At 43.2% G+C, this 22,728-nt stretch overlaps 1 protein-coding gene across 3 annotated transcripts in view; it reads left to right on the top strand.

Moving 5' to 3' along the window:
• The first annotated feature begins 7,116 nt into the window (after positions 1–7,116).
• Dync2i1 (dynein 2 intermediate chain 1) overlaps positions 7,117–22,728 on the top strand; it is a 50,281-nt gene continuing 34,669 nt past the window's right edge. For 2 of the 3 annotated variants that reach the window (XM_059279117.1, XM_059279115.1), the window contains exons 1-7: positions 7,117–7,275; positions 11,879–11,932; positions 13,045–13,477; positions 14,679–14,770; positions 17,410–17,718; positions 19,108–19,185; positions 19,883–20,099. In XM_059279117.1, coding sequence (XP_059135100.1) covers positions 7,261–7,275; positions 11,879–11,932; positions 13,045–13,477; positions 14,679–14,770; positions 17,410–17,718; positions 19,108–19,185; positions 19,883–20,099 — 1,198 coding nt within the window. In that variant the 5' untranslated portion in view covers positions 7,117–7,260. The remainder of the gene's footprint in view (positions 7,276–11,878; positions 11,933–13,044; positions 13,478–14,678; positions 14,771–17,409; positions 17,719–19,107; positions 19,186–19,882; positions 20,100–22,728) is intronic. The other variant, XM_059279116.1, reaches the window with a different exon arrangement.

Below are 22,728 nucleotides of genomic sequence, written 5' to 3'. Positions count from 1 at the left end.
CCATCCTGGATGAGCTACTGTTTGCAGCCACACCCACACATGTTGAGAGTGAAGGGGCTCCCAGAAGGAATTCAAGGCAGCCCTTTACCCTTAGGACTTACAGTGGTCATCCTCATTTTTCTGCTGCCTTTGAGTCTCACTAAAGAGTGACCTTAGCCAGGATCCTCTCATCACAAATGGAAACTAAGTCTTTGGGCAAAAGCCTGAAAGCAACTCCTTAGCATGCTACCTGCTGGGTGACAGCAATCCAGAGCCACAGCTGGAAGGCCTTTGGGTCTGGCTGGAGAGCAGCTCTAGCCAGGGCACAGGCTGGTCAGCTGATCATCACAAACAGTAGAGTGAAGAGAAACCAGTGGAGGCAAGAGTAGAGTTCCCCATCCAGGACACTAAAATATTATGCTGGGGATGATGTAGCAAGCCAAAGGTGCAGGAGTAAAAGTATTTATCAGACTAGAACAGATGTAAAAATTTTATTAAATAAAATTCACTGTAGATGTAGTGCCACAGCCACCGAATTCTCAGAGAGATAATTGTTCCCTGGCAGGGAATGGGAGTTGTTATAACAGCTAAGGGAAGCTGGTGTGCTATTCATCTGGATAGGTAAGTTAACATGTCCGTATCTTGGTAAGTAGTATAGTTCATAGCACCGGCTGTCTTTCTTGAGATTGTCTGTTCGGAGTAAGATGCCGTGGATCATTAGGAGCTAGGTTCTAAATGTTTGTATAAGACATCCCAAGTCCCTGGGGTCAGCTCTAAGCAACAGGTCTGATTGCTAAAGTGGGAATTTCTGCCTGTAGTTTTTTTTCTTGTTTTTTTTTTTTTTGTCTTTAATACATAAATTGCTTTATAGTTATAGTGCAATCCCTGGTTTGCAGAATGAGAAACTGAAGCACAGGGTCTAAGACAGCTAATGAGAGCTGATCAAGATTGAGGCAGGGTAGACAGGCAGAGAGAATCTGGGAGGCATGACAAGAGAAAGTAGCTCCTCACAGGAATCTGGCTTAAGCATCTTACATACACAGTATTCCAGCTCAGTAACTGCATAAGGACTTTCTCCCTTTCCATGAAAAATTTTCCTGGAATCTCACCCCAAACACCATTGGCAGGAAAAACACCTGTACCAGATCTCTTGTGCAACCCTAGAGCGCCTGGTAACTTTTACCTTATTAGATTATACTCCTATTCCAGATATCTCCAGAGTTACCTCATTTATCTTACATCCCAAATGAGAAAGGGGAAAACTTTATTAGCAACCCTTTGAGTATAACCTGATAGCCACTGAAGTGGTATATACGGCTGATGTTAAGACAGTCAATTGCTTAGTCTCCCTTGAGGAGCCCAAGCCCACACTTGGGTGTGTCTTTCTTCTGAGCGCCTCTCTTTATCTTCACCCTTGGGTTTAAGCCTATATTAAAATACATTTTAAAATTCTCCGCTTTACTATGCTGGCTAGTTCTGAAATTATTTTCAGCATCAAAGCCTTGAATTTCAGTTTGGCCTGAGTTGAGGATCTCTAAAAGTCTGGCACTCCTTAAGCTGCTGAGGGTGACAGTGTGGAGCTATGACCCCGATGACAGGGTCATAGAGCAGGTATTTGGGCTCCACAGCCAGCCTAACTTACTACCCAAGAGTTCTTTTGTTCAATTTTGATAGAAATCATGACCAGGCCAAGTGCAGCTACACTGGTGTTAACAGTCTGGGCTCTTAGTGTTAGCTCTCTCTAAAGCTCTCATAGCAGCTAAGGGTTAGCACCCTTCTTAGCACCTTTTCTTAGAGAACTTGGCAGCTCTCTGGCTGCTTGCTGTTCTCAGGAGGTAGCAGCCCTTATTGTTACCAGCTCTCAGCATAATTCACTCAGCCTGTTCACTAGAATTTTGTTATAAGTAAGTAAAGTAAGACCACCAGAAAGAGGTGCTGTTGGGCCTTATGCTTCATAACAGGGGGCAACACACTGGGTGGAGGCTTATCCAGACTGGCTGAAGAGAGAGGGAAGAGAGCTGCCTGTGCAGACAACAAGAAGCCATGGGTATGCATGCAGTTCCCTTCCAGCTGCTGGAGGGAGTCTCCCAGCATAGGGTTGCCAGTCTTCATAGGCATTCTGGGCCTGGTGCTGGCACTGTTATGAGTACCAGAGTGGAAGCATACCAATAAAGGTAAGGGAGGGTGTCATTTGGGAAAGTTTCAGGGCATCTGAAGCTGCTGCAGCCATGGTGAAGGCTCCTGTCACAGGGCATCAGACGTAGCCAAGGTCTTGAGCAGTCTTCTGGAATAGCTGGAAGGCATATCTAGCAGCCAGCCCTAGTAGCTAAGCCTTGAGGAAAGGAGAATCAGGCTACCCTATCCTGTGTAGCTTCAACTACCAAAGATGAAAAAGAAGAAAACAAAGTGTAAACCTTGGGGAAGAGTAGGATACTATTCTGTCTCATTGCAACTTTGTATAAATATTTAGCTTATGTTAACAATGTAGGTAGTTTTTATGGAACATCTATATTCAAAGACATTCTGCCAATGCTACATGTGACTATAAAGCCTAGAGAGATGTGAGAGGAAGGTACTGACTTTTGTAACAAAGTTGGTTTTCATTGTGAAATAAAAAGATTTTGTTTGGATGGCTCAGTGAGTAAGAGCAGTGGCTGCTCTTCCAGGGGTCATGAGTTCAATTCCCAGCAACCACATGGTGGCTCACAAACATCTATAATTGGATCTGTTGCCCTCTTCTGTCTGATGCTCTCTTCTGTCATGCAGGCATACATGCAAATAGAGCACTCATATACATGAAATATATAAATAAAACAATTTTGTTTGTATCTATCGCAACATGAATTTATAAACTAGCGTATAGCCTAACTAGGGACATGGAAATTAAAAATTAAAATCATACAAAAGAGGTCAAAGGATAGTAATAAGTGCATAAGCTATGAACTTTAAATTAAATTTGTAGTGGAAGTAGTGCTGGATCAACACAAGAATGTTTAGGAACTAGCTGTGAATGGACAGGGTGAAGGCACCCACCTCCCAGGCAAGGAACTTACATAAAAGCCATGCATCTGGACAGAGTGTGGAGATCAAGGCAGCAACAGTGAGGCTTGTGCTCTAGAGCAGAGGGGAACGCTCCTCGCTCGGCCTTTCCCCCCATAGCTTGGCTTCTATTCTTTTTCCACAAACCCATCCTGACATACAGTACAGCATCCTCTCTCCCATTTCAATGCATTGTTTTACAGCTTCACATTTAAAAATTTTGTGTCATGACATTCAATACGCTTTACAGATTACACACACCCCCCTTTCTGTCTCTAGCCATCTCCACAGTCACACAACACAGACCCTTTCCTGTAGGTTTGCTCTGCTCCTTACAGAAGCTACTGATCACAGTTTGGGGTACTGGGGATGTGGCTAGTCTTAATTTGAGATATGCTGTAAGTATAAGATTTTGAAGACTGTACAAAATTTTAAGATAACTTAATATTTCAATACACTCCATGATAAGGTGATAACAATTTATGTCTGTCTCTTTGGTAAAAATATATTCATACATTTGAATTAATCTTTTCAGCTTTAAAATCATAGTTATTGGGGCTGGTGACATGGCTCAGTAGATAAAACACTTGTCATACAAACATGAGGACCAGGCTTCAGATCCCCAACACCCAAACAAAAGCTAGGTGAGGCAGCCTGCCTCTAATCTCAGAACTCAGGAGGCAGAACTCCCTGGGGCCATCTGGCTAGATGTAATAACTGAACCAATGATCTCTGAGTTCATCAAGAGACCCTGGCTCAGTCAATCAAAGTGGAGGGCAATCAAGGAAGACACCTGACATCAGTCTCTTTCTCCTACAAGTACATGTGTACACAGGGGAACACACACCTCACCTCGAGTGCATCCTCACACGTGCAAGCATGCATGCACACCCCCACATACTACACAAACACACACATGCAAACAATGTAGCTTTAGGAACTGGGGAGATAATCTCAGTCAGTTAAAAGTGATTGCCATGCAAAAATGAGGACTCGAGTTTGATCCCCAGACCTACCTAAAAAGCTGACATGGTGGCAAGCACTTGTAATCCCAGGGCTGGGAAGACAGAGACCAAAGGAACTCTGAGCTCTCTGGCCAGCCAGCCCAGCCTAATCAGAGATCTCCAGATCTTAGTAAGTTTCCTTATCTCAAAAGACAAGGTGGACAGATCTCGAGGATAGATGCAAGACTGACTGCTGGCTTACACACATACATACACACACACACACACACACACACACACACACACACACGCACACATGCATGCCTATTAGAAAATATGTAACCACATGCACAACTCACATTCTACTTCAACTGTACAGCTCTGTTATAAATACAATTGATTATTACTGAGCACTCCAACCCTTTCTTCCCTCTTAGTTTGTATCCACTTTTGTTTTTTTGTCTCAGAGTGTTGACTCCTAGCCTCTCTTACTGGTTAATTATGCTTAAAATTCTAACCAAAGTGAAGCCTGTCCTAAATCCATTCTTTTCTTCTAGGCAGACATCTGTCATTTCCTCAACTATTGTAATTTATAAGCTGCTCTTGGCTTTTTACATCATTTAATAGTTGATTATCATCTCTCTCAATAGTTATGAGCACTACAGGTCCAGAATGTGTTCTGCTTTCTATTCTAGCACTCTACAAGCTATCAGGTCATCAGAATGGATTCACAGAATCTTCTGGTGAATAAGCAAATGTGGAAACTGTTGTAAGGCGTATATGATTGATTGACACATCAGATACTAAGAAAATAATTGTTTTGTTGTCATCTATAGGTGAAAATCCACTTAACTCTTCAGTCCAACAGCCCACTTATAAAATAAACACACAGACGCTTATATTATTTAAACTGTTTGGCCTAATGGCTCAGACTCCTAGATATCTAGTTCTTACATCTTAAATTAATCCATTTACATAAATCTATACCTTGCCACGTAGCTTGTGGCTTACCGGCATCTTCACATGCTGCTTGTCATGGCGGCAGCTGGCAGTGTCTCCCTCCGCCTTCCTGTTCTCTCATTTCTCCTCTCTGTTAGTCCCGCCTATACTTCCTGCTTGGCCACTGGCCAATCAGTGTTTTATTTATTGACCAATCAGAGCAACACATTTGACATACAGACCATCCCACAGCATGTTATTTTGTTTGAGACAGGGTCTCACTATGTAGCCCAACCTGGTCTCTTAACTCAAAATCTTCTTGCCTCAGCCCTGCCCCCCCACCCCCCAGCTGGGATTATGAGTATGCACATTTTCTTTATAAAAGAAGCTGCCAAGGATAGCCGCTGACCTCTTGGTGTCCATCCTGTCAGACCTGTCCTCCCGGGAGTAAAACTGTGCACTGTTGCTGGTTGGGTGGTGAAGGCTGCTGAAAATCTTAAGTCAATTCGAGGTTCAACAGCAACCAAAACTCGGATCAGGACAGCTGTCAACCACACCGCTTCCCTAGGTAGTCATGTTTGCAGCTGTTCTAATTATGTTCATCACAACTGACTCATGGGTGTCTCGTTTCAGTTGTTCTAATTAGAGATATCACAACTGATGAGGAAACTTCACCTCCCAATGAGCTGTGGCTGCTTGAAAGAGACCTTCCTAGCCATAGAAATCATTGTACCTGCCCCTGGATTTGGGATTTGTCCTGAAAGACTCTAATGCGCTCGTGTACTCTGAACACCCTGATAGAGTTGTGAGTGTCACCCCTTTGGAGGTCCTACTCTTGACTATGGAGATGGCCATGACAATATCAGATGGCATTAAGAAGATTCCACTCACCTCTGCTGCTCTAGATGGCCACACTCACTGCTACTCCTAACTTTGAAACAGCTGCCCTAAGTCAGGTAGGAATGAAGCCCCTCTCCTACCCATGCCTGCTAGTATACTTGTGCGACTAGGTATGCAAAAATATCTTGTTCTCCACAGGAAGCCATTATTGATTTGTTTTATTAGCTGAGGTTATTTTCACAGTTAATCCTGGGTAGTGAACTATTAATGGTAGAGGTGTGCATTTTACAGTGTCAATTAGTGGCTGTATGACTTAACTGGGTGACTACATTTTAGAGGGTTTTGTCTGAGATGAAGCATGGGTTAGTAAGGACTAGAGTGGAGAAAAGTGGATGTATTGACACTCAGGGTATAAGTTGGAGTTGGGGTTGCAGATAATGGAGAAGGCTGCTTGAAGTTTGTGTGACTTTCACTGACATGGTAAATAGCGGCTTTATTTTTTATTCAGTCTCACATTCAACAGTGTGTGGTGCTTTTCAGCACCAGCTGCTTTCCAGGTAGGTATAATGTGATATAAGGCTTAAGAGAATGGGCTTCGGCATTAGATCACCTACCAGCCGCAGTGAGCAAAGTATAAAAGCTTATTATTCTTTTTGGCCATAGGCAAAAACCAGTAAAACAAATTGCTATGAGAATTGGAGCAAAATAAGTCACAACCACCAAGATTACCTTCTTTCTAAAAAAGTATTGATAAATGGAAACAAAGACCTTATACAAATTATGAAAGACTTAGTGTATCTGTTAGTACTTTTTGTATGGTAAGGAGCTGGGTTAGTGACCATCTTGAGCAAGCCAACAGTCATAAATTCTAAGCTGGGTTACAGGAGCATGTATGTGGCTTGGAAAGGTGTGGGCAAAGTAAATTTCTGGTCTGCAGAAAGCTCAGAATTTTAACATACGTCCACTCCTTAACCTTTCAGCAACTACTTTCCAGATACTTCCTTTGCATCACTATGTAGACAGCCTGGCTTGGAACTCACAAAGATCCTCCTGCCTCGTATCCGTTGTAATAGGATTAAAGGTGTGCACTACCACAGCCGACCACAAACTGTTTTCATTAAAAGACAGTCTATGGGGTGTGGTTTGTAAGAGGCAAAGCCTTGTTTTCAAGTATAAAGCTCATCCATCGTCTGCTTTCCATCTTTCGTTGTCAACTGTGGGCGCCAAGGATGAGACAAGGACAGGGCACGATCCAAGGAGACGCTCTGGAAATCAGAGACAGATTAGATTACCGCTGGTCCGCAAACGGTGTGCGCAGGCGTGCTGGGAACGGCCGCGGGGCATGCTGGGCCGGCGAACTCGGCCGGTTGCTAGGAGGCGGGGACGCCTGCTTGCCGGGGAGCCGCGTCGCTGTAGGCCTTAGCTGGCCAGTGGAGTTGAGCTACGGCGGGCTTGTCTTCCCTGGGTGCCCCGCGCTTGCTGGGCCGAAGACACGCGGCTGCTCCGGCCTCGAGGAGCCATGGAGCCTGGGAAGGTCGGTGTGCCGCGGGCTCCGGCCCGCGCCCGTGTTCCCCCACTCTTCCGCAGCACTGGGGAGACCTCGTTTCTTCCTTGGCCTGAACTGAGGAGAGAGCTGGAGGCGGAGTCTGGGTCCAGGTCTTAGCTTTGCAGACGCTTCTCCCTTGTCTGCTCCAGGTGCGGTTTATGGAGGAGTTTCTGAACTCACCCAGAGGCATGGCTGAGAATCAACTTAAGGAAGGCATAGGACTCCTGGTCTTGAGGCACCCTTTATGGGGACTGGTCATCTTTATAGATAGTTTAAAACAGAACAAAACAAAAAACAAAACAAGCTGAAAGGTGCAATATTTGAGTCTACAGTACATACGGTTGTTGATTTTTAACTTTCGTAGGCCATTTGTATTAAGAAATCCTTGTCTTTAGGTTTTCTGGTTTGGTGGAATGCAGATTTTTAAAGTGTATCCTTATGATCCTATCAAATACCAATGATAAATCTTATGGATTACCTCAGTGTCTGTTATAATGGAACCCCTTTCATGTCTGCTTTAATGAATTTGGACCCCCTCCTTCTATCTTTTGGCTTGCTGGGTAAAAGTTTGTCCATTTTTTTTTTTAAATCAAAGAACCAGCTCTAAGTTTTATTGACTCTTTATATTATTTTTGTTGTTACCGTTTCATTGATTCCAGTCCTGAGTTTGGTTATTTCTTGCCATCTACTCTTTTGGGGGTTTTATTTTTTTCTTGTTTCCTAGAGCCATCAGGTGTATCAGGAAGTCACCAATATAAAATCTCTCCAGTTTTTTGATGGAAGCACTTGGTGCTATGAACTTGCCTCTTAGGACTATGTTCATTGCGTCCCTCAGGTTTGGGTATGTGGTATTTTCATTTGCGTTCAATTCTAAAAAGTTTTAAATTTCCTTTTGACTGGATTTTCATTCAGCAGTGAGCTGTGCCGTGTCCATGAAGTTTGTGTGCTTTCTGTCACTCCCGTTGTCGATGTCCAGCTTCAATCCACAGTGGTCAGGCAGGATGCAGGGTGTTATTTCAGTTTTCTTATATGTGTTGAGACTTGCTTTGTGTTCTAATATATGGTCAGTTTTGGAGAAAGTTCCATGAGCTGCTGAGGAGAAAGTGTATTCTTTAGTGTTTGGGTGGGATGTTCTATTTATGTCTGTTATGTCCATTGATTTAGGACTGTTGTTTAACTCCAGCACGTCTCTGTTTAGTTTGTGTCTGGGTGAGCTGTCTGTTGATGGGAGTGGAGTACTGAAGTCACCCACTATTACTGTGTGAAGGTCAATGTGTGACCTTAGCCGTGACAGTGTTTCTTTCATGAATTTGGGTGCCCTTGGTTTGGTGCATAAGTGTTTAGAATCATAATATCCTCTTGGAGTTTTCCTTTGATGAGTATGTGAGTGCTGTGGGATGGTCTGTATGTCAAGTGTGTTGCTGATTGGTCAATAAATAAAACACTGATTGGCCATTGGCTAGGCAGGAAGTATAGGCAGGACAAGGAGGAGAATAAAGCTGGGAAGTGGAAGGCTGAGTCAGAGAGACACTGCCAGCCTCCATGATGACAAACAGCATGTGAAGATGCCGGTAAGCCACGAGCCACGTGGCAAGGTATAGATTTATAGAAATGGATTAATTTAACCTGTAAGAACAGTTAGCAAGAAGCCTGCCACGGCCATACAGTTTGTAACCAATATAAGTCTCTGTGTTTACTTGGTTGGGTCTGAGCAGCTGTGGGACTGGTGGGTGACAAAGATTTGTCCTGACTGTGGGCCAGGCAGGAAAACTCTAGCTACAGGTGTCTTTCCCCATCTCTTCTGAAGTCTTGAACTCTATTTTGTCACATATTAAAGTGGCTACACCAGCTTGTTTCTTGGGTTCATTTGCTTGGAATACCCTTTTCCATCCTTTTACTCTAAGGTGATTCCTGTCCTTCAGGGTGAGGTGTATTTCTTGGATGCAGTAGAAATATGTACCCTGTTTCCTAGTCCAGTCTGCTAGTCTGTGTCTTTTTATTGGGGGACTGAGACTATTGATCTGAGGAGTTATTAATGAGCAGTGTTTGTTCCTGTTATTTCTATTGTTGTCGTGGGGCTGTCCCCCCCCACACCCCCACTTTTTGATTTACTGTACTGGGTATTGTTTAATTCTTGTGTCGTCTTGTGTGTAGTCCAGCAGTTCTCAACCTGTGGGTCGCAACCTCTTTAGGGGTTGCACATCAGATATCCTGTATGTCAGATATTTACATCATAATTCATAACAGTAGAAAAATGAAAGTTATGAAGTAGCAACAAAATAATTTCATGGCTGGGGGTCACCACACCATGAGGAACCGTATTAAAGGGTCGCAGCGTTAGGAAGGTTGGGAACCTCTGGTGTCATCAACCTTCTCTTCAGTCTCTAGTTTTCCTTTAGTACCTTCTGGAGAGCTGGGTTGGTGGACAGCTAATTTTTTTACATTATGACATGTTTTTCTTTCTCAATGGATTGTGATTGATAGTTTTGATGGGTAGAGTAGTTTGGGCTGGCACCTGTGGTCTCTCAGAGCTTGCCTAGGTCCTTCCTGGCTTTTAAAATCTCCATTGAAAAGTCAGGTGTTACTCCAATGGGCCCGTCTTTATATGTGATTTGGTCTTTTTCCCTGGTCACATTTAATATTCGTTCTTTGTTCTGTACATTTAGTGTTTTGATTATTATGTGTTGTGGGCAGTTTCTTTTTTTGGGAAGATCTAAGGGGACAGTGGTTCTTCACCAAGGGGCTGAAGCCCTAGGGAATGGAGGTGAGCCGGGAGGAGGGCTCTATCAGGCTTTTGAACATGAGTTCTGAGAATAAGGGCTTATTAGTTCCTTATACTTTTGTTTTGTTTTGCTCGAGACAGGGTTTCTCTATGTAGCCTTGGCTGACCTGGAACTTGCTCTGTAGACCAGGCTGGCCTTGTGCCACCATGCCTGGCAGTTCCCCCCACTTTTGAGGCAAATCCTTTACCTGTTGAACCACTTCTCTAGTCCCCATTACTTTTCTTGACAGGTTTATGAGATTCAAATAGTGTCTTTGACTCAGCATAGCACCTGATGTACATTAAATGATAAATGAAAATTTTGTCTATCTATTCTTACCTACTGTTTTCTATTTTTGTAGACACACACACACAAAATCACCTTAAATGTAATTGTTAGAACATTAGTGACCTTTTTTTATTTTGCTCCCATATTCTGTGGATTTGGAATTGGAGAACACACACAACTCTGAGGGCTTAATTCTGCTCCTCTAACGTCTGGGGTCTCAAATAGGCAGATGCAGGTTTGGGGCTTGTACATGGTGACTCATTGGGTGGATCCTCTCACATTCTGGCCTCTGAGCTGATGCTGTAACACCTCTGCTATGCCTAAATTGGAACATCTACATATGGCCTTTCTTCTATAATGCCACTTTTCTTCTTTACAGCTGAGCTCCTGTACTAGGTAGCCCAAAGAAGGCCAAGTGGGAGCCACATTCCTTGGTAGTCACACCACATCCTTCTGGCCTATGATGGGCCAACCACAGTAGAAGGAGCAGAAACCCCTGACTCAGCCCTGTGCTCAGTATTTGGGATGAGACAGTTTATTGTGGCCTGTCAGAAAAATGTTTTCTGCCATTTTTTTTTTTGTTTAAATTAAGAAATTATGCTGGGTGGTGGTGGCGCACACCTGTAATCCCAGCACTTGGGAGGCAGAGGCCGGTGGATCTCTGTGAGTTCAAGGCCAGCCTGGTCTACAGAGCTAGTCCAGGACAGACTCCAAAGCTACAGAGAAACCCTGTCTCGAAAAACCAAAAAAAAAAAAAAAAAAAAAAAAAAAAAAAAAAAAAAAAAAAAGAAATAAAATAAAGAAATTATATGTATGGATGTTTTGCCTGCCTGTATGTCCATAAACTTGCTGTTTTCTGAGGAGGCCAGAAGATGGAGTGAGATCACCTGGAACTGGAGTTACAGACAGTTGTGAGCTGCTGTGTGGGTGCTGGGGCTTGAACCCAGGTTCTCTCGAAAGCAGCCAGTGCTCTTAACTGCTGAGCCATCTTCCTAGACCATGTCTGACATGTGCTCACAAGTGCTTTCTAGATCTGATCTTTATCTGCCGTCTTAATGTTTCCTCTTTTATTTGATACGATTTAGTATTTTTTTAAGTAGCTAAATGAATGTGTCCTGTAATAATTATGGATCACTTTAGACTAGTGAATAATTTAAACAAATCTATATTTGTATCTTTTTTTGTTTTCTTTTGAGATAGAGTATCCTTATGTATCTGAGGCTGGTCTCAAACTCTCCATCCTCCTGCCTTGGCCATGTAGGTTCTGCGGTTCCAGGTGTGGCCCCATTCTTGGCCTCTATTGGATCATCTTGCATTTCAGTAGGAGAGCAAGTATTTTCTAGTTAATTATTTTTGATACAAATAGCATAATGAAAACAAAAAATTTGTTATTTTAATTTTTTTTTCACCTAGAATCTCCTTATATAGCCTAAGATGGCTTGGAACTTAGACTCTTCCTGCCTCAGCTTCCTGAGTGCTAGGATGTGGCTATGTGCACCATGACTGACTTGATAATTCCAACTTCGTGCTTTGCTTTTTAGAGAAGAACCAAAGATGATACTTGGAAAGCAGATGAACTTAGAAGACACCTTAAGGTAATATATTTTAAAGACTTATTTGGGATTTACATGGAACCTTCATGGGCTTCTGGACAGTGTGACCAGGCTTACAATCTTGCATAGCTTTGGTTACAAGGAGTTCATTTCAGAGGCCTTTTTGACTAAAAGATGAAGCCAGGTGTTTAATACTTCTGGAACTATTATGGGTTATGGTCCTGCTCTGGGTCTGAGGTGTTCTGTTTGTTAGCCCAGTCTGGTAGCCCCACCAGCTTGAGTTTTGTGATTGAGATTTAGTCCTTCTGAAAGTTTTATAATAGAGGCTCTATTAATTAATTAATTTTAAACAGGGTCTCACTCTGTAGTCCAGGCTGGCTTTGAATAGAAGTGGCTGTGATCTTCCTGTCCCATTCTCCTGAGTGTCGGGATTACATGTGTCACCCATGTCTGGCTTTGCTGCTGTTGTTGTTGACACAGGGTCTCACTATGTGGCCCTGCCTGGCCAGGAACTTATACAAACCAGACTGGCCTCAAATTCCCAGAGATCCACTTGCTTCTGCCTCTTGAGTGCTGTGATTAAAGGCGTGTGCACCATGTCCATCTGGCTGTATTCTTTATGTGGTAACCAAGTGGTTCTTGCCTCAACAACTTTAAAACACAACTTAATTATCTCTTTCTACTATACGTTGTATTTTACTGATGGCATTTCATGTTTAATTTGTCATTAAACATGAACATCTCTGATACATGGGGTGATTGCTAGTTAGCATATTTGTAGAAGTGTTAAGTAGGACTCCAGTTAGTATTTTAAGAATATTCATTCAGCTCCACCTCCCATCTTGCTGGACTGAGAAAACAGCTACGGCCAGTGATTTTTTTTTTTTTTTTTTTTTTTTTTCGAGACAGGGTTTCTCTGTGTAGCTTTGCGCCTTTCCTGGAACTCACTTGGTAGCCCAGGCTGGCCTCGAACTCACGGAGATCCACCTGGCTCTGCCTCCCGAGTGCTGGGATTAAAGGCGTGCGCCACCACCGCCCGGCCAACGGCCAGTGATTTTTAAAAAGTGTTTTAGATGCGTCTTTCTGTCCTGATAGTGGAAGTCAATGCACATGTACTTTCATGGTCAAGGAAGATCTTCCTTGTGTTGTTTTAGGCTGTACAATCAGGTAGTCCCAAGGAAGAAAAGAAACTCAGAGAGAAGAAGTTGCACAAGGAGTCAGAGCTGGGCCTTTTGGAATACAGAGAACACAAGAGCAGGGACCCAGACCGAGAGGCACGATACAAGGAGAAGATCGCTGAGAGAGACCTTCACACCTCCACAGAACACCTTCGTGGGGAGAGAGACCGGGAGAGGCACAAGGAGAGGAGGAAAGAGGTGAAAGACCGTGAGAAAGACAAGCTGAGAGAGAGACATCGAGAGCAAGATACAGAGAAGCCTCATAGTCGAGGCAAAGACAGAGAGAGAGAGAAAGACAGAAGAGCCAGGAAAGAAGAGCTCAGGCAGACTGTTGCCTACCATGACCTCCTGGGGCGAGAGGCGCGTGGCCGGCAGATGCTGGAGAGAGTGGAAAAGAAGGTCCACACAGGTGCGTCTCTGCATTAGGGATTCACCCTAGCTGCTTGTTAGTTAGCTGTATTTATTTCACTCCATTGATTTATTGACTGACTGTGTGCATGCCTTCCACGATGCTGAGATGGAGTCTCTTTCTGCACATGATGTACTTTAGGCTAGCTGACCTGAGAGGTTCTGGCTGGTTCTCCTCTCTCTACCTCCCATCCTGCTATAGGAATTCTGGGATTACAGCTGTGTGCCATTGCATCCGGCTTTTACATGGGTTCTGGGGGTTTTCAGACTTGATTGGACGGTGTTTTTACTCGCTAAGCCCCTTTCTTGGCCTATATTTTGTTTAAAAGTTTTCACTGTTTGAAGCATTTCCCCTTTCAGTTCATCATTGATTTTCTGTCAGGTTTTCATGGATGCTTTAGCTTTAGACCTGAAGTTGCCGGTTCCTATTCTCTGTTTGTTACTATGACTTTTTTTTTTTTTTTTAAATTCAGTCAGCAGGGAATCATTTTCATAGTATTTACTAGTGTTTTTACTTTAGAAATTCTTTTCTTGATTTATTATCTCAATAAATCTTAGTCTCTGTGAATAAGCAAAAATAAAGTGCTTTAATAAAAGTATTCCACCAAAAATGTTAGTTTTATTGCAGTGTTGGGGATTTAGGGATCAAACCAAGGGCTGTTGTACGTGGTAGGCAAGGACTCTACCACTGAGCTAAAGCCCCGCCGCCCTTTGGATTTTCTTAATTGTAAGCTAATGTTGCTTCTCAGTGATAGCTGGTTTTTCTGTATTGGGTAGTCCTCTGGACATTAGCAATACCTGGGCGATTCATGAGCCTCACCTGCAGGTTGTGCGGAGCCCTGTTTCCCCACTTCCAGTGCCCAGTGTGCTTCAGCTCCCTTTCATGTGCTGTTTGTGAGGCCCCTCCCCACTTCCAGGGGAACACAGACTCGGTCCAGGGAAGCCAGCTTGTCTCAATAACAAATCGGGAGAGGAGAAGAATTGTGTCTGTTCCTAGCCTGCCATATTCAGCTTCTGCTTTATGTTTAGATACTAGCACTTGTTACTCTTGAGTTTTGAGAACATGTCTTAGTTGAAGAATGTTAAAATGCAAATTAATGAACATATGTACAATTGTGAAGTGTACAGCAGCATTATCAGGTGGCCTTTTGATAAGGTAAAGTTTGAGAATATTAAAAATATGCTGTTGTATTTTTTTTAAGCAAGTAAAGTGCGAATTGAGGAGAGAGAAAGGAGAGATGAAGATTCTGAACGAGGAGATGAAGACAGAGAAAGAAGATACCGAGAAAGAAAGGTACACAGGGCTGAGCCTGAGCACAGGCTTTCCATCTGGCCAGCAGAGCATTTGGGAACATTGTGGTAATCTGATTAAGAAGGGAATGAAACTTCTGTCATTTTCTTTTTTAAAATACATTTTCAACTTCTAATTGACATGTAATAATTGTACATATTTATAGGGGACAGTGTGACATTTCAATATGTACATACAGTGTTTAATCTCCATAATAGGGTGATTGGCATGTCTATCACCTAAGATGTTTTGTCTTAGTTAGGGTGACTGTTGCTGTGATGAAACACCATGACCAAAAGCAACGTGGGGAGGAAAGGGTTTATCTGGCTTACACTTCCACATGTAGTCCGTCATCAAAGGAATTCAGGACAGGAACTCAAACAGGCCTGGAACCTGGAGGCAGGAACTTGATGCAAAGGCATTGGAGGGGTGCTGCTTACTGGCTTACTACTCAGGGCTTGCTCAGCCTGCCTTCTTATAGAACCCAGGACCACCAGTGCAGGGATGTCACCACCCACCATGGGCTGGGCCCTCCTCCATCAATCACTAATAAGAAAATGCCTTATAGTCACATCTTATGGAGGCATTTTCTCAATTGAGATTCCCTCATTTCAGATGACTCCACCTTGTGTCAAGTGGATATAAAATTAGCCAGGATACCACTTTTTTCTTTTTTAATCCTGGGCTGAAGAACATTGGAAGGGTGTAGACGAAATTCTAAACAGTCTTATTATATAAGAAACACAGAGCCAAATACAGAGTTAATAGCCAAAGAGATCAGAGCAAGAGCCACCAGTACCTTTAGCTTACCATTAGCAGTAGCTTCCCCAGAGAGAGCGTCTTCCTGTCTGACTTGTGTTTTTATTGCCTTTCTGTCTTACCTTCTCATTGGCTCTGAACCCAACCACATGACTTTTTTGTCATTGCCTGTCTATACAGACCTCCAGGTCTCTATGGTTGGTACTGGGATTAAAGGTTCATGTCACCATGCTTGGCTGTGTCCTTGACCACACAGAGACTCTGCCTGCCATGTGATCAGATTAAGGGCGTGTGCTACCACCGCCTGATTCTGTTTATGGCTCTCTTTGACCTCTGATCTCCAGGCAACTTTATTTATTAACATACAAATAAAATCACATTTCAGCACAAATAAAATATCGCCATGGAAGGGATTCTTCCTGTGCCTGATGTGGGTGTTTTCTTGTGGACGTTAACCACCCTTCCATTAATTACTACTTGTGTGACACTTTCTAGTGGCAAGTCTTGGGCATACTTTAAAAGCTTAACTCTTTGCTGTGCACTTATGACACTATTTTTTAAAAAAAATTGATTTGAGCAATCTTATAAGTAACTGCAAATTATGACATAGACAAGTCTGTCCTTTGGCAGACAGAATGCTTCACAAACTGTTTTCCTACTCCACAGTGATGTAAATAGTTGTCTGGGTTTTGTTGTGGGTCTATAAAGGTCCTTTAGACTTAGCTTTTTAATTCCCATAGTTTGTTTTGACAGGTGATTTCAGGTACTGACCTGCCTCTAAGGCTGAGGAGCTCAGACAGAGCAGCCTAATTTCTCTAGAGATCCTGTCCTAGTAGAGATACACAGGGTGACTAGAGCTGAGGAGAACTGAGGAAGGAGCTTATGGAGACTCTCAAGTGTCCCCTGGTTGGTGAAAGGAACATAGAGAACCAAGGCATGACATAGGAGTGTGAGCGTAGTGACCCTTGGCGGGGCTGGATCGAGTCAGGCTTGCTCAGGGTCTGCCTTGAAGGCTCCGAGATGGAATCAGAGTTAGGATACCATCACAATAACTGCCGTCAGGAGTGACTCACTGAACTTTGGTGGTAGTGTTGGGATAAAGACCTGACTAAATGATAGCTCCTTGTCTGGGTGGGAATGAGGGACAGTTAAGGGAAGGTGGCACACTGTGTCACTGCATGGAGCATCAGCAGCCTGCTGCAAGTGTTCTCCACAGGGACTGCCTTTCTACAGAAGTCACGATGACTTTGCAGCAGGGACTACAGGACTGTGGAGCTAAAGGTGAAGGACAAATTAAGAATGTGGTGGAGCAGGAAAGAAGGCAGATTCTGTTTGTTTTGCTGTGTGTCTGTACTAGTTTTCTGTTACTATAGTAGTATATCCAAGCAAATCAGTACAGAAAGGTTGACTTTGATTCATAGTATTGGAACTTTCAGCCCGTGACTGGTGTGGGGCGGTGCCACGTTGTAGGACTGCATGGTGGGGCAAAGCTACTCACATCCCAAGTCAGGGAACAGAAAGCAGAAGGGGAGGATAGGAAGAGATGAGGCCCAGAGCCCCTCAGCCCCTGCGCCTCCTGCAGGTCCACAATACCTCCCAGCAGTGACACCCTGGAGACCAAGCCTTAACATGGGGGTGCCCAGACCATCATCCTGGGGAGTTTTGCATTTTGAATGTCAGAGAGGGCTTCTAGGGTTAGATGATGTTGCTTTGTAGTGCTTGTTGTTGGTGTGATGAGGATTGCTTTCCTTCTGGGACAGCGGATTGAGGATTTTGGGGATGCAGAACAGCCGTGTTTATTTTTTTTTCTGCTTCTTTCACCATAATACACACAGACAGTGCTTGTGACCTTTTTGCTCATGATTTCACTGTTGGTTTCCAAGCTGCAGTATGGAGACAGCAAAGAGAACCCTCTCAACTACTGGCTGTACAAAGAGGAGAGTGAGAAGAAGCACAGGAAGGCAAAAGATGCAGATCGGGAGAGGAAGCATCGGGACAGAAGCAGCACGAGGGAGAAGAGGGAGAAACACTCGAAAGAGAAGGGGAACTCACTCTCTGACCGGGAGACGGAGGAGAGACACCGAGAGAAGCGGCACAAGGAAGGCCTTCATCATGACGAGGAGAGGCGCCGAAGTCACTCAGACAAAAAAGAGAGATCTGCCAAGGAAGAGCACAAGAAGAGGGAAGCCAAGGTACCATTTTCCCTGGCCACCATGTAGCAAACGTTGCTCAGTGTAGCCTGGTGATGTTAGGATCTGCTGTCTGATATGTTAGGTTTGGTCTCTAGAACGAAACACCTGACAAACTGGTGAAGGGAGGATGGTTTATTTTGTCTCGTGTTTTCAGAGATTCATCGTGGAGGGGAGAGAACAGTCTGTGCTGCAGCTTTTCAGGCCTCTGGCATATGCGACGCGGCCACCCACATTAGGTGGGCCTTTCCCTGGTTGAGCTGAACTCTCTGGACACATCTTCATGACGCAGTCAGAGTGTGCTTTGTAAATATTGTAGGAACTTCTCTACTTAATCAAGTTGACGTAGTTAACCATCAAAATGGTTATGACATATGAAAATGTGACTTAAGTCAATACTTTGTAATCAATAGAGGGAGATTACTAATCTTTTAAAAAGTATGAACTCAAATCTTAGATATGTGGTGAGTGTACTGCCCCCCACCCCGCCAGATGTGAGTTCTCGCTGTGTTGTGCAGGCTGGTCTGGAGCTTGAGTGATCCTCCTTCTCCTCCTCCTCCTCCTCCTCTTCCTCCTTCTTTTTCTTCTTTCTTTTTTTTTTTTTTTTTTTTTGAAGACAGGGTTTCTCTGTGTAGCTTTGGAGCCTGTCCTAGAACTAGCTCTGTAGAGCCATTGGCCTTGAACTCACAGAGATCCACCTACCTCTGCCTCTTGAGTGCTGGGATCAAAGGTGTGTGCCACCACCACCTGGCCTGCCTCTGTCTTCCAATCAGCATAGATTACTGGTGTTTGCCATCACAACCAGCTGTTAATGTACATTTAACAGAAAACTAAAAATCTGTCATTAAAACTTGAAATTTAACATTAGAAAGGTAGCTATTACTTTTAAAGGAGAAAGTGATCAAGTTACTTGTTCAATTTGAACCAGAATTGATAAACAGTTTACAAAAACGAATAAAACTGTGTAGCTGCTGATTGCACAGACTCTAGTTTCTTCCTGTGCATTTACTTTATCATTCTAGTCCGCGTTTTCTGGGACCCTCTGTGGCCACTTTTGTTCTCAGATACATACTTTGAGCTGCTCTGTTTCTACAAAACTTAAACAATTGTCCTGTACCTGGTCACATGTATGTTATATAATAGTCACTGTAGAATAAACATCCCTCAAACATTTATCATTTGTTTATGGTGAAAGCTTAAAGTCCTTTTAGTTTTTTAATGTGTATAGTATGTTCTTACAAGGGTATCTCTGACAATAATTCTAAGTTGTTATGTTTATAAATCCTAATCAGCAGCACCACACAAACCCTAGAAAACATGGGTTTCCAGCCTATTTGCAGTAGTTAAATTTATGATTGAATTTTTTGTTTCATGTTTGACTTTTGCTTCTAGGAACCTGAAAAGGAAGACCTTGATTTAGAGGCTACTGGGACTGAGGAATATCTGGCCAATTTTGAAGATGATTTTGAAGTATGTATAAAATTTAAATTTTTCCCAGTTTAACAATGTATTCTTAAAAATTAGTGCATGTGTAGTAATTTTTTTTTTCAAGACAGGGATTCTCTATGTAGTCCTGGCTATCCTGGAACTCGCTCTGTAGACCAGGCTGGCCCTAAACTCAGAGTTCACCTGCCTCTGCCTCCCAGGTACTGGCATTAAAGGTGTACACCACCACTGCCTGTCGCATGTGTAATAATTTAGTAGGCCTTATCTCTCTAGTCCATGTCTGTTAAGTTTTTATGTAGATCTGGTTATTACCTGTGCAAAGCTTGCTATGTTCCCACCAGTGCTTGTCCTCACCGAGTTTGGTAATTAAAGAGTTTTATAGTTTAACCCCATTGTAAGTGTGCTGCATTTAAACATTTACGTGTGTGTGCATATCTCACTATATGTATGCACAGCCCTTCACAATCTTAACACAAGGTTTATACATTATTAACATTTCTAGTATACATGGTTCTATATCATGTGCTTGGTTTCCAGAAAAACAAAGGCAGCAGTATATTGCAAATTTACAATCCTACAACATTGAAATCTGCATTGTAAAATCTCCCTTAGCCATAATAAGGGTTTTACTTATTTTAAATTATAAATTGTGATGTTTTGTTGTATGTGAGTATTAAGTCAATTGCTTTAAGGGTGCCCAAATCCTTATTATTGTTCGTAGGATTACGAAGATGACTTTGAGGTTTGTGATGGAGATGATGACAGCAATAATGAGCATGACTCTAGAGAAAAAGCTGAAGAACTTCCTCCAGCCCAGAAAAGGGAGATACAAGAAATTCAAAAGGCAATCAGTGCAGAGAATGAAAGGGTTGGAGAGTTATCTCTGAAACTGTTTCAGAAGCAAGGTCGAATGGAGTATGAGAAGGAGTCCTGGGCAGGTATGCACAGGGACACTTAAAACCGGGAAACATGTTCCGGACGCTATGTAGACATTTGCTGAAAAGTCCCACAAGGTGGGCAGATGTTGTACTTGATACATCAAGTAATCCTATGCTGTGTGCCTCCCTGAGCTCCACCTATGGCACAAGTCATGTGTGTTAAGGGTGGCTATGAACTGTCAGTCACTGTTGGTGAAGTTTTCCTGTCCCAACCTCCTGCTCCCAAATAACTGGCAGCTGCTTTCCAAATAACTGACTCAGAGATTCAATATTAATTATAAATGCTCAGCCAGTAGCTTGGGCTTATTACTAACTAGCTCTTACATTTTAAGTTAACCCATATTTCTTATTTACTCTCTGCCATGTGACAGTACCTTTATTAGCATGGTATGTTCATCTCCTGCTCCTTCTGCATCTGGCTGGCAACTCTAGACTCCACCCTTCCTCATCCCAGCATTCTTAGTTTGACTTTCCCACCTAACTTTATCCTCTTCAGCTATTGGCCAGTCAGCTTGTTTATTAAACCAGTCACAGTGACAAATCTTCACAGTGTACAAAGGGATTATTCCATAGCAAGTTGCTGTTCCCCGTGTACAACTATGCATATTGCCCACGCTGTTAGCCTCTTGTGCAGGCTGTAGGCGTGTGTTTTTATTCCCTTTGGTAATGTCCTTCTTGAATTCTCACCAAGCAGTGGTTACATTGTTGTCAGGACGATTGGTCTATGTGTCAGCAGAAGAGCTCCATGGGGCAGGTGGCAGGCCTGACTAGCCCCACAGAGGCCCAGGAACATCCTACAGAACAGAGGAGACCCCTCTAATTATCTAAATTGAGTGAGTGACATGGATACTGGGACATATCTAGACTACTACTTACCTGACAATAGTATGTCAGAAGGAGGATCATCTTTGGATGACTCCAGATCGTTGGGTCTTGATGACCAGTGGTTGTGGATCAGGAGCTAACAGTGTCAATGGCGAGGAGTCTCAGTTGTTGTGTAAACATTTTTGGAAGAACATTTTAATGGGAAGTAGCATTTCCTCCTACCACATTAGAATGTTGCTGCTGAGATCATCCTTTGGTGATCCTCAGGGTGATTTTCATGCTGGGTTTTATGTGAGTCATGGTCCACAATTTTGTGTTTTAGTATCTGTGCAATTGAAAATGTTACAACAGTGTTGATCAGTTTTGGTAATGTCCACCTTGCTGGTTGTATTTCATCTTCATCTTTCTATGCTCTGTAGGTGGTTCACAGGTTCTTCCAGAATCTCATTTGCTGATATTCTTTGATGGCCTTCAGTATTTTCTTCTACTTTTCACTGAGAGCTTAAAATCCTGTTCCTCAGCTTGGCTTGTCCTGAATGATGTCTGTGACTTCCCAGTGGCTCTTGGTGCCACTCCATCAGTCCTTCTAGCAGTCTCCGGTTTTAACTGATTGCAGTGTTGTATGTTATGCATCAATTTAATGATTCCCAGCACCACACTGTGTCCCCGTCAGGACCTATGTCAATTATGGTCATACGCAGGACAGGCATGTGTGGTCTTGTCAAGCACAGAGCTGTCATCCGAAGGGCCTGAAGCAGTGTGGTGTATTTGGTATAAAAATACAACCTTGAGGTTTTCATTTTGTCGACAGATTCTGGTGGTCAGGTGTGCTGTTATTGTTAGTAGGGCTTTAAATACCAACGCTTTTCCTTCCAAGTTTTTTTTTTTTTTTCCGCACTTCTGAGATAAAGCATTGGTGGAATCATTCCATAAACAAAATGGCTGTCACCAACACTCTTTGACTAAGTTGCTGGAACATGTCCAAGTGCTTTGCTTTCGTGAATGTGAACTCCTGGCTCTGCACACTGCACCTGACTTTGTCATGTACCCTGTTAGGGCACTTGGTGTAGAGCCAGATTGATCCATGGTTTCATGTTTTAAGCCCTGCTTCCTTCTTTTGCACATTTTTGTTGGCTTTTGTTTCTTTGGTAATCTCCTTGTATAGCCCAGGCGTGTCTTCAACTCTTAATTTTCCTGTATCAGCCTTCTGAGTGCTAGGATTGCAAGCATATATCTGCACTTCACAGTTTTGTGAATGTAGTTTCCACCTGGCATCTTTCAGAAGAGCCTGGTTTCATTGCAGTTGAAGACTTGCTTCAGGTGGTGTCCTTCTTCCTAACCAGCTTCTTCACCTGCAGGCGAGGTGGACCCTTGCTGAGGCCTTCATAGACCAAGTGCTTTCTGAAGGGTTGGTTTGTTTTTATTTTATGAGTGTCCTGCATATGTGTGTACACATCATACATGCAGAGGTCCAAAGAGGGCATCAGATCCTCTGAAACTGGGATTATGGACAGTTGAGAGCTGGGACCCAAACCCAGGTCTTCACCAAGAGCAGCAAGGGCTGGAGCACTGAATGATCTCTAGTCCTCAAGTGCTTTCTGATACAACAGTTTGCCGTCAGCTTGAACACATTTCTGTTCATGTTCTCCAACACAAGTCTAGTGCCTTGTCCCTCTTAATTAGGCTCACACCATGTACTGGTGTGGAAACTTCTGCAGGTTAAGATGCTGCAACACATGTAGCATGAATTTCTTATTCATATTTTCACGGATGGAGGATTTGATTTTACTGTTGAATTCAGCAA

The sequence above is a fragment of the Peromyscus eremicus genome, chromosome 14, assembly GCF_949786415.1.
Source record: "Peromyscus eremicus chromosome 14, PerEre_H2_v1, whole genome shotgun sequence".
Lineage (NCBI taxonomy): Eukaryota > Metazoa > Chordata > Mammalia > Rodentia > Cricetidae > Peromyscus > Peromyscus eremicus.
Note: the sequence above shows the minus strand (reverse complement) of the source record. Positions and strands in the feature narration are given on the sequence as shown.